Raw genomic sequence first — 12,171 nt, forward strand, 5'->3', positions numbered from 1 at the left:
TAATAAAGTGCGCCATGTACGTTCGAATTTTGAATGAGCGTCAAATAACTAATGTATGCGTGAGAGATAGAAATGAGTGTGTTTCGCACGACTGTTCAATATACTGTGTATGACGTATCTTGGAGAATTTGAAATCTTAAAGTGTCAAGCAATACTAATATATCATTATGATGTTTTACATCACACATAGACACTGATCTAAGCTCTCAACTCTGTCGTCGTTCATTGATACTAAATTTAACGAATTACGAATACGCGCTGTCTGTGTATGTAGAAATAGAAGAAATAATAAAAGTAATATTATATGCACACGTGTCAATTTATTTCTGCACCTATGTTTATTTTTAATACTTTATATACGGAACATCTGAAGAGGATGATCATATGTATTAAGAACTAGTTACACACAATTTATATAAATATATGTATATATGTGGAATTTGCATATCTTTAATATTTGTATTTCTACTCATTAATTGCATTAATATAATACAATCTATGAGTCATGCAATCCTTCCGTTCACCAATCTCTTTATAGCAAAGCGTAGCCAAAAATTCTTCGTGGAGGAATCTCTAACGGAAGAAACAGCGCCAATGATACAAGGAACTGGTCGGACGCACAAATGGTCAGCTACCAAACTTGCGTTTCGATGCGCTCGCAAGGCTGCAATATCAAAATGATAAGAGACAGAGATACTGCTACGGTTAAACTACTACTCCAGGATGTGTTTTATCTGCAACAGAGAATGATGCCGGTGTGTGATGATTCCTCGGTAGAGATGCAACGAACGAGTATGCGCATGGTGGGTCAAAATTACTGGATGGTCGTTTGTCGGCGGCCTGCTCGACTTCGACTCTGCGAGATCGGTGTTTATTCGTCGATTAACGCTATTTAGCTCGGTAAACAAGCAAGGAAATCGATCTCTTAGAAACGATTTCACGGTGCTTTCGTCTCCTCCACGACTCGAGCTTCATCAGCGATATCGTACACTTGTCTGTTTTTTTTTTTTTTTTTTTATTTACTCACTACTGATTACGGAGCTGAACGGCATGAATCTGGGCTTCACAGGTACTTTCGGCATGTCCTTTCGACCTCTCGGTGATTTCTCCTCGTTGAGAAGACCTTTCACCTACGATCAATTGTTTTATTTCAATGTTTATTATGTTTCGTTTTAACTACATGATTTATAATCTAACATAGCCAACCTGTTCGTCGATTGCGTTAAACTGCCATTTCCACGTATGATTGTACAAGAAAGGTCGATGATCGAATCTATTGTCGTCGGGACTGTAAGTCTCGGCGTGGCAAGATGGTGTCAAGATAGTCATTTTATGACGATTTATAGCATAACATCTATAAAAGTGTTTCACCTTATCTGCCACCTATAAGTGAATTCAAATTTAAAAATATCTGTAGCAACAATGGCTGCTGCTAATTATAACTATATTTACTTCTTTTGAAGTACATTTATCCCACATGTGGACGAGTCTGCAAAACATTGTGAAGGGACCTGCACAATCCTGTTTCCTTAAACGTCCAAAAATACCAAGCTCCTTGTACGTCATACCCATATCGATCTCATCAAGCTGCGCAAGCTGTCCTCCTTGAAGAGGTTCCAATTCTGCGGTAGCAGGAGCGTCTAAGATTTTATCTAAAGCAGTTATTCCATGTTTTCTCCTGAAATAAACATAATGGTTGATCTTATATGTGTCAAAAGAACTATCTTAGAAGGATAGCAGTTTTAAGGATACCAGTTATTGACCTAAAGTAAGAAAGGAATGACTTTAAGTCGTTTTTTGCAATTCCACCGATGGGATTGATATCGGCACTGCTGCAATCATATTTGGTAAAATACCCACGAAGTGCTTCATCAACGTTACTGCTCCCTAATACCAGAAGACCACCCGGTCGTCCTCTGACCCAGAGCATCAATTGGGCAAACAGATAAGCTATCACCATTCTCAAGCGTGCCTTAAAAAATTGAAAATAATTAAAAACTTATTTGTTTCTCACAAGAATGATAAATATAATAGCAGAAATCAACCTGGATATTCTGCAGAGCTAAATTTTCTCTAGGAGACCCTCCTTGCACCTTAAATCTCGGTGTCAGCTTAGTGACTTGTTGGAAAATCGTTAAAATGGCAGACACAGCAACATCGATTACTATACTGTGATGATAAGAGCCAATCTGATTAGCGAGTTCAGCTGCTCGCGCCTTTGTTTCAGCCGATGAATTTTCAGTACCCATATAGCATGTAACAAGAAGGGTGTTGCACAGCTGTTTTGGATCAGTCGGTACATATTCACAGTCTCCGACTATTTTCCTGATGTCTGACAATACCTGTGCGTCTAATTGGAGACATTTATTAAATACGTCCTCTAATGATAATACAAAAATAACACGTACCTCCTTTGTTAACCGAATCCACGATCATATCACACATGGAATAAACCATGCACGCTGATGACGCAGAATCGACACCGCCACTCAAGGGTAAGAAAAATCCACCTTGGCAAGAGCGCCTTTTACAAAAAGGCGATAGTAAATAAATAATAAATAAATATTTAATTATGAATAAAGTAACAAACCTTAGATAGTCCCAGAGCCAGCATGCAGGGGCCAACGAAATTTCTTCATCTGGTGTATGATAAACAAGTTTTCCTGTTGCGTTTTCATCTTCATAAGGACCTAAGTCCACATCGATCGGTCGATCTGGAGGAATTGAAATCAAAATATCGGAAGTTAGAGCAAAATCCACTTTTATGCGTGGATAGCTTGGTTGTCTGGCAGCTAGATGAGACCTTGACCTAATGTTATTTCTATAACTCCTATGGAAGAAGAAAACAATTAACTCAAAACGGAAGTTGAACTTTAATGAATATTACAAACCTTATATCCTCGAGATCAAAGGTTGCCACAATGACTTCCACTTCATCCAATGCAAACTGCTTACCACGGTTCAAGATTTGACCATTCAAAGTAATAGAGGATCCACCACTGAAGTATAATCTAGAACCATCACATCCTCTCAAGTTACTGAACATGTAACATCCACCTGATTTGAACGTAGCCGACTTAACTAAGTCTACGGTGACGTAAGCTTTCCGTAGTTCGAAATATGATCCACTACCTTCAAGAGAAAAAATTGAAATCATATATATAAGCCACAAAGTAAAAAATAAATACATAGTAGTATGCAAAACATAACATATACATGTATACATTTTGAAATGTGATGCATGTGTTTACCAATGTAAATACATGTATATATAAGTGCTTGTACATTGTTTTGTCAATTACCATTTGCGATAATTTCAACACCATCTAAGCACATTGGAATATGATTGCTCATCGGGTTCCAGAGCTCTTCGCAAATTTCGAATCCTACGCACGTGTCCTTGGTTGAAATAACAGCATCGCCAAACGGCACCACTGTCTGGTTAGTGATCTGAGATATCATTCTAGGCAGAAAGTAGTCCTCCACCGTGCGTTCCTGCATAAACAATTAGCACTTGTAGACAGACGCTCGGTATCAAGCCTAAGACTAGAAGGTCAAGAACTATTCTGATTTCTTATGCATCGTGCGTGCAATCTGAAAGAATGACCTTGGTCCACGGCGAGAACCACCTGGATTCTCTATAATTGCCGTCCTCGCACAATTGCATCTTGGGTCTGATAAGCAGAATTCGTCGATTCAGAAATGCCACTCTGCAGTTGTACGTCACATTCTTGTGCATGACCGGCATACCAACATCTACCAGCATGTCCTCGGTTGCCGGTGATTTAAGAATCGTCGCGAGTACTTCCCAGCTGTGAAGCAATGTATCTGACTCGTAGAAATGATCCTCGCAACTGTAACCACTATTCGACAGAATTAATAGTATATATCTTCTTTATGATTTAAAAAAATAAAGATTCTTTAGTATCTTATAATTAGACTGCGGATGTTTATGCAAACGAATTTTATGAATTTTATGAATACAAGGAGACGATATCTAGATAAAAATTTGTCCCACTCTCTAGATATAACAAATACTTTATTTTAGACATTTTAGATATTTTTATGTATCATATGCATTCCGTGCATTCTTGCGCTTTTAAATTTCCCATAAATGCACAAAATCCACATCTAGTTATAATATTGTATTATTCTTTTGTTTTTTAAAAAGAAAATTTTACGAAATTTCTAGCTCTGGTCCGCTTCTATAAGTAGCGCCAGCATCTTTAGCCTCTTGAATACTTTGCAAGATTCTCCTGGAATTCCCATCGAAATCCAATGCCCACTGATTCAGCGAACAAACTGCTACCGTCACTGTACGACCCATCTTTAAAAAATTCTTCTTTTCTTCCAAAATTTCAAACAAAGCGATGGTTAACAGGGACTATCTATAAAAAATAAAACTGGATGTTATTAACCATAGAACATTATCCTCGTTGTCTAATAATTGTAAAGTACATATTTGATTGGAGGAGAATAATTGCTGATAAATAGAAAGTTAATTCATTTCGATCTATCAATTGAAAGCTCATTGATTGGCGGAAAGAACGTTTGCCGAGGAAATAGCAGCACATCCATTCTCTACTCCGACAAACGTTGATTGATCAATAATTTTCAGAAGCACACAGGGAGAGGGATGTAAATTGCTTGGCTGTTTCGTGTGACTAAGCGCAAGAATGCCTGAGAAAACTCCAAAGACGAATTCCTTGAAATTAATGCAACTTTCCTGACAAATTGTTTTGTCACGATTAGTCTTTGATAAAATGAATTCAGATATTCAGTTGTAAGGATTTTTTGAACAGATTTAAGAAATCTTGAAATATCTCTGAATAATAAGTAACCCATGATGTATTATTGTATATTTTCTACAAGTTTATCAATATCATATAAAAGGGGATACAGAAAGATGGAGAATAATTCAATATCAATTAAAATTCAAAGAATAGAATAAAGAATCGTATTTTTCATGAATCTGTTCTTATACGAGTCTTCTTGCAAAAAGAGAGCAACTTCTTGCAACTACTACTTAAGGAAATATAACAGCTAAATAAAATATTAGATTATCTTTACAAACAATAAGTTCGATCGTGAGAGAAAAGCAGAAGTGCGTTGAAAAAGATCGATAGACAGACATCGTGTCTACCAGACTTGGTTCGATACGAATGTTCCATCGGAGCAGAGCGACGAACCTCGGGGAACGAGAAAGGGCTTCGAACAATCTACTGGCTCCGCCCCCGTTTCCCTGTTGTCAGGCAATGAACGGGCCAGCTTTTACCGAGTTCCTCTTCCCTGGAGGGCAAAGTTCCTGATCACAGTTCACGCGGTAGATTCGTCCAGACAATACGTTGTGTAGTCGAAACGTCATCTAAAGTTGATACTATTCTCGATAAGCTTCTTCTAGAAATGCATTTAAAGAACGATTTAAAGAACGATTTAAAGAATGGTCGAAAGCTTCATCTGACGGATGACTAAGTTCTACATAAAAAAACAAGAAATAAAGAATTAAAAAACTAAAAAAAAATTAAAAAATGAGCACGATCGGAAAATGCTTATTGGACGGACGAATTCTGTGGATCATTGACTGTGTCTCGAGACAAGATACATTTAAAAGTCTTGAGAGAAGAAAGGCAGCGATGTTGAACAATGAAGAGGTCAACAGACCAGAGGAAGATGACGAGGCCGGTGGAAGATAACGAAAAATGAAAGATCTTTTAACCGATAGCAAGGTGAAGGAGCTTCAGGCCATGCTTTTTCCGGTTCATCCGATCCCTGGTAAATTTAAGCAACGGCAGCGCGTCTAGTTTGAGCAAATAGAATAGAAATGTTTGTTTGTTGTCGGTACAGGCAGTACGCTGGCAAACTTAAACAAACTGCAGGAGTTGCACTTGCTGCAACTAGGACGATGCGACGCACCACGAAGGGAAACAGAGTTATCACTATTCTCCATGCCTTTTGGAACCAGAGATGATCAATCGCAAGAAACTCTTCGGAGCATATTGGATACTCACTGCATGATAGACGGTATCACCCAGGAGACTGCTAGATGGCCCACAGAGTGTCAAGTATACAATATAATATGAAACAAATATACAGGGTGTCTCTACGAAGTTCATTTTGATTTTATTTCGTTTTAATGAATCAATCTTTGTATCAATTCACCGTCATTAATTCTTGTTTGATATATCCTTTTTAAAGTCATACACACATAAAAATCAACTAGCGTGAAATGGAAGATGTTATATTAGAGGCCAAAGTATTCTCTTTGTATTTCTTATTTTTATTATAACATTTTAATGAAGCTTTAAATACCCCGTGATTATTTAATCTTTTTTCCTTGATTATAGGCATATAATGTATTGTAAAAATCTGAAATATCCTATATATGAAATATAGGAAATATAGGAAGAAAAAGAAAATTCGAACAAAATGATCAAGCAATTAATACTTCAGGTACTTCCGGAAAGAGTTAGGCATATAGAATACTCTCCAGCCGTTCCAGAACCGTTCTACATGCCAAGCGGGAAGGAGCCAAGGCCAAAACCATTGGGCGATGAATTTGGAACTGTGATATTTCGATATCATCCAACCAATGTCACCAGTTACGTGAGTCTATAATAATTCGTGCGATAATAATTATTGTAACAATTACAATTTGAAGGAAGAATCAATTATTCGTTCAATGACCAACAGTTTAGTAGATCTTGTGTGGGTGGAAGCACGGTCGCACCGTTTCCAACGGAATTTTCAGCCGATTCAAATGGAAACGAATCGAAGAACGTCGAGACTAATAGCAATATGTTCTTATTGACCAAAGTGTCTGACCTAATGGAAAATAACACCGATTTACATTTTGAATCTCGTTTCGAATCTGGCAACCTTTGCAAAGTTGTGAAGATCACCGACACGTATTATCAATTATATCTTAGAAAAGATCTTTATACTCAAAGACATACCCAATGGTATTACTTCAGGATATCAAATACGAGGAGCAGAACGAATTACAGGTAAACATTCAATTTTGAAACTTAATTAATTTTCTTTATACAAATCCATGCTTTTACCAAAATAGAGAAAAATTTGCTCCACTCGCTAAATTTTATGAGTATTTTATTTTAAATATTTTGCGTATTATGTCTACTATGTATATTTTGATGCATAAATGCATAAATATCCACGGTATATTTATTACAAATATTTATTTAAAACAATTTCAGATTGTCCATTGTGAACCTTTGCAAAGAGGAAAGTCTATACAATGAAGGACTTCGGCCACTCTTGTACTCAACCGAAGATGCAAAGAAGCGTGCCGTTGGTTGGAGAAGATGCGGAGAAAACATCGCTTATTACAAGAATGATTCATCGTACGTTATCATAATTTCAATATCCTCAAATATTCTCGCAATTTTTATTACATGTATCTTTCTCCCCAGGAGCAACGAAGAAAAAGAAAAGCACACATTGACATTCAACGTCTCTTTTCCTCACGACAGGGACACAGTTTATTTGGCACATTGTTATCCATACACCTATACTGACCTACAGGTAATACAAACACAAGTTTCATCCTTTGCTATATTTTTTTATAAATAGTCTGTTTGTACGTACAACCGAAATGATTAATGTTCGTTGACGATTGTTGTTAAAGACACAGTGAATATAAATATTTTGAATCAGACATACAACAGACGATACGATTAGCAGGATGTTAATAGACCGACATAGTAAGAAAGAAAAAAATGTTGCAATTTTTAGGAATATCTTGCCAAACTAGTGGCAGATCCTATAAAATCTAGATATACGAAATTACGACTCTTGTGTCGTACACTTGCCGGAAATGGAGTCTATTACTTGACTATCACTGCGCCTACTTACGATGAGGTGGTACGAAGAAAAAGAGGCATAGTTATCACGGCACGAGTTCACCCTGGAGAAACTCCATCTAGTTGGACGATGAAAGGAATTATTGATTTTTTAACCGGAGAATCGAATCAAGCCAGAGTATATGCTCGACATAATCTTGATCTTAATTTAGTTTTTTCTTTTTCTTCCTTCTTTTTTTTTTTTTTTTTTTTTATTTTAAGATGTAACAAGACTTTAACAACGCAGGTACTACGAGAAAGATTCGTATTCAAGCTGATTCCTATGCTAAATCCGGATGGCGTTATTGTTGGCAACAATCGTTGCTCGTTATCGGGGAAAGATTTGAATAGACAATATAGAACTGTAATGAGAGAAAGTTACCCTTCAGTCTGGCATACAAAGTTAATGATTCGACGATTACTGGAAGAATGCGGAGTGGCCATTTATTGTGATTTACACGCTCACTCCAGAAAACATAATATATTCGTTTATGGCTGCGAGAGTAAAAGAAACGCTTCACAGGCGAGACTCTCCGAACAAGTGTTTCCTCTGATGTTACACAAGAACGCAGCTGACAAAGTAGTCGATCCGATACAGATCATATGTTTTTTTCTCCTCTGTTTAAGTAAAGTCAAATGTATTAAGAAGCACTCGATTTTTAGTTCTCTTTTGAAAACTGCAAATTTCACGTGGAGAAAGGTAAAGAAGGTACGGGGAGGGTCGTAGTATGGTCTATGGGAGTACAGAATAGTTATACAATGGAAGCGTCAATGGGAGGGACGAAAATAGGCTCTAGATCAGGCACGCATTTTTCTACTCAGGATTACGAGCAAATTGGAAAAGTATTCTGTGAAACTCTGTTGGATTTCTTTGACCCAGATCCTATCAAGGTAAACATAATAATCGTTCAACTCTTCATAACAACAGAAAATCTTCTTAACGTTGCTTCTTACTTTGTATATATTTTTCATTGGATTTAAATGATGGTAAATTACGCACTGGAAGGAGAAGCTACGAAACAAAATAATTACTAGATTAATGAAGGGTGGCTCCAATGCCGAGGAACCGACGAATATTGATTTAACCGACTACTCCAGGTACTTTTCAACATTAATCGTAGCGTACTGTTTATTCGAACCATCTTCGATTCAATTATACCTATATCTCAATCAGCGACGAAGGCGACACGTCGGATAGTTCAATCTCAGAGGAACAGGAAATACAATTTCCAGAAGATACATGGACCTATACTTTGAAGGAACCACTTGTTTCTCCACAATATTTATGCGCACCACCACCTACGCCAACATTTATTCCTCCTCGAAGTTTAGAACTAGCAAAAAGGAAAAGCAAAAAGGGAATCACCGTTAACAGAAGTTACTTTCGACGCAAACGAATGCTGGTAAAATTTGAAATATCTTTGATACTTTCTTTCTGTAATTAAAACACGTTCATTTGAAATGAGTACTTACTAATTAGACGGGTTGACGTTTAGACTAGAAGAGCAGTAATGGATTTACCAACTCTGGATCCGGGCAGCGATTTGTGTGACTATATTGATTCAGCGGATGAAGGACTGACGAGGCCAGAACGTAAAACCACAACATTGAAATATTATTAAATATAAATTGAAAGAAATAAGAGAAATTATGTTTAGGTTTCTCAGCAAGAATTCGCGAAAATTGCAAAGAAGAAACTAGTCAATTCGTGGATAAAGAAACAAAGGAAATCCCCAGTGATGGATTAATCTTACCGGAAATAGCGAGACCTCGTAGTATGTCTTTAGCTGAGAATATCAATGTCGATAAGGAAGAACCAAAGGCGAACAGACGATCCCATTGTCTTCGCTTGGTTAGGTAAAGGGATATTAAAATAAGATATTCTGACCAAAGTAGATTTAAAAAATCGAAGCTTCTTTATTTAAATATTAATTTATGTAGGACATTAAGACATCGTTCGCCTGTTCCGTTAAGAAGTCAAGATATACAAATTAAGCTCAGTTCACTGCGACAACAAATATGGATGGGAGTTCCATTGAACGTCGCAGAAAATATCGATAAAAGAGTCAAGCATCATATTCCAAAGGGACCATTAAGCTGGGGAATATCCAATATGGCGTTAACCAAAAATAAAATGAATAATAAAGTATTACTGAAGTACGTAAAGCTCTGTTACATTATCGACGAATGTTCCAAGTTATTTTTATTTCAGAGGCACCAAAAAATTGCAATTTGTCGAATATATTGATACGGAAGACAACATGAAAGAAATACAAAATAAATATAAACGTGAAGATATGATGCGTTCAAAAGACAGTAGTTTGGGAGTGGAATCGCAGCGGCAAAATGCTGAGCAGAAGCCAAGGAAAACGAAGTCTCCTCTTAAGTGGCAGAAGATAGTTAATCTAAATTCTAGAGTAGAAGAAATGTGCAACCGTAAAACATCCTTTTTAACAATTAAAGCAGACTCTTTAAAACTGGTCACGCTTGAAGTACCTTCAAAGATTCAAACGCGACAGCACAAAATCGAATCTCGAAGGAAGCACCGGAAAAGTTGTGCCACCTGCACTGTTTCTAACGGTGGAAAAATATCGAGCGTTACGAAATCTCAATTGCATTTGCAATCGCATTCACGATCCCACATACAATTGCAACCCCTAATCGTTCCTTTGTGCGACAGTTTTTCGTCGGAAAACGACTCCATCGATTCTCGTACTCAAAAAGCCTCAAAGAAGAAATATAAGAAAAAGAAACAACTGAAGAAAATGAAGTCGACTCCTGCAACGGGAAAGAAAAAGCGTGTCACTAGCGCGAACGTATTACGCAATCCCTGAAAGATTTCGTACATAAACAAGAATGTTCCGTTGAATAGCATTTTTTCAATCCCTCCAATGCAGGCTCTTTTTCGTGTTTTTAAATATACTCCTGTTAAAGATTCATTACACTCATTAATAAGAATAATTTTGTGCGAGTGATTTTTATATTGTACTTTTTAACGTGATTGTACGATAGTTCGTCGTTCAATTAAGGCTTACAACATTGTTACGTAACAAATTTTGCCAAGACTTAAAGTATCAGATAATTAACCAATGTACTTACAATTTTCCGTTGATTCAAATAGGAAAAAAACGACAATTGTTTAAGACTGTATTTAAATACGATATTAGTTGCACATTATTTAAATGGCATGCGCGGGATTGCTGTTTCTTTCACGTGTTTTTTTTTTTTTACCAGAAATTGAAAAATTTTCGATTTAACAAAAACATAACCTCACAAAATATTATCAACGTTCGTAATGTAATATTTATTTCCATTGAAACAATTCATCGCTTTTAAAGTTATATATCGCTTGTAGGAAATATATCTTAATATCGGATTTCATTCAATGGAAAACTTTATAAATATATCAGTTTTTGAAAGTCTTTTTCCGTAACACTTTTTGATACGTTATGCTTTCATTGATAACTTCGTTTTTAACACAGATTAAACACAGAAGAAGGTGATGCTGCTCAGGAAACACTGTACAATTCTTTTCTCGTTAATACTTATGCGGTTTTTAAAAAAAAATATAATCACAAATTAAACTATTATCGTCAAAACAGTTGGTGTTTTTAATGAGGTGCTGCCATCTGATGGAGGTACATGGAGTATGCAATTGTAGATAACAATCGCCATACGAATCTGTGTATATATATCAGCAGGTATGAATAAACTTCCTGGCTCATACATAATATCTCAAGATATATATGATATATGTATAACAAAATAAATACATAATACAAAATAGAATTTAAAAAATACGTTAATTTTAATTATTAAATTAATACTATGAATTATTGGCACAACAGCAAATATTCCATCTTATATACATACACATATATATCTCCACTTTTATTACATTTTGTATAAGCAACATAAATAAAAATGTTTAATACGAAAAGATATACTTTTATATCTACCTTCCTTTCAAATTTATTTAGTCAAAACACTAATATAAAAATATCAATTCCCTTAAGCATAGCGCCATTTTTATCAGTATTATATTTTACCAATGCTTCACCATTTTTTGTGATAATTATATATTCTATATAAAGAATATAAAAGGTTGTATACTGAAAAAAAAAAAAATATTATTATCCCATAATACAATAATATCAATATTTTTCAATCTCTTACAATTAGTCGAATAAATTGTAATAAACAATGAAACATCAATAATCAATGCAATTATTTTTCCTCGTGGAATAATTAATTTGTAATAAAATGCACTTGCGTAATTTCAATCTAACAGAATATATTTTCGCGTATTATT

The 12,171-nt window shown here is 35.7% G+C and overlaps 2 protein-coding genes across 3 annotated transcripts; one reads left to right on the forward strand and one right to left on the reverse strand.

Annotated features, from left to right (window-relative positions):
* Positions 1-300: 300 nt before the first annotated feature.
* On the reverse strand, positions 301-11,106 carry Nadsyn (NAD synthetase). 2 transcript variants are annotated; one of them, XR_011801542.1, is made up of 13 exons: positions 10,959-11,106; positions 4,182-4,388; positions 3,608-3,863; positions 3,303-3,495; positions 2,892-3,132; positions 2,591-2,830; positions 2,409-2,524; positions 2,046-2,350; positions 1,764-1,972; positions 1,453-1,678; positions 1,207-1,383; positions 819-1,130; positions 301-734 (listed from the first exon to the last, which is right to left on the reverse strand). XR_011801542.1 is itself a non-coding variant. In XM_072016081.1 (13 exons), exons 2-13 carry the CDS (start codon positions 4,325-4,327, stop codon positions 706-708), a joined length of 2,241 nt encoding a protein of 746 aa, XP_071872182.1. In that variant the 5' UTR covers positions 4,328-4,388; positions 10,959-11,106; the 3' UTR covers positions 301-705. The 2 variants fall into 2 exon arrangements, 1 of the variants encoding a protein (XP_071872182.1); XM_072016081.1 differs by having other exon boundaries at positions 1,028-1,130.
* LOC139993369 (cytosolic carboxypeptidase 3) lies at positions 5,003-10,728 on the forward strand. Its single transcript, XM_072015071.1, has 15 exons — positions 5,003-5,772; positions 5,845-6,062; positions 6,451-6,603; positions 6,691-7,004; positions 7,215-7,361; positions 7,431-7,542; positions 7,753-7,998; positions 8,107-8,439; positions 8,523-8,750; positions 8,866-8,957; positions 9,034-9,262; positions 9,356-9,452; positions 9,518-9,716; positions 9,801-10,016; positions 10,072-10,728. The coding sequence occupies exons 1-15, from the start codon at positions 5,700-5,702 to the stop codon at positions 10,691-10,693; spliced, it is 3,279 nt and encodes a 1,092-aa protein (XP_071871172.1). The 5' UTR covers positions 5,003-5,699; the 3' UTR covers positions 10,694-10,728.
* Positions 11,107-12,171: the final 1,065 nt, after the last annotated feature.

Source organism: Bombus fervidus, chromosome 1, assembly GCF_041682495.2.
Source record: "Bombus fervidus isolate BK054 chromosome 1, iyBomFerv1, whole genome shotgun sequence".
In the NCBI taxonomy this organism is placed as follows: domain Eukaryota; kingdom Metazoa; phylum Arthropoda; class Insecta; order Hymenoptera; family Apidae; genus Bombus; species Bombus fervidus.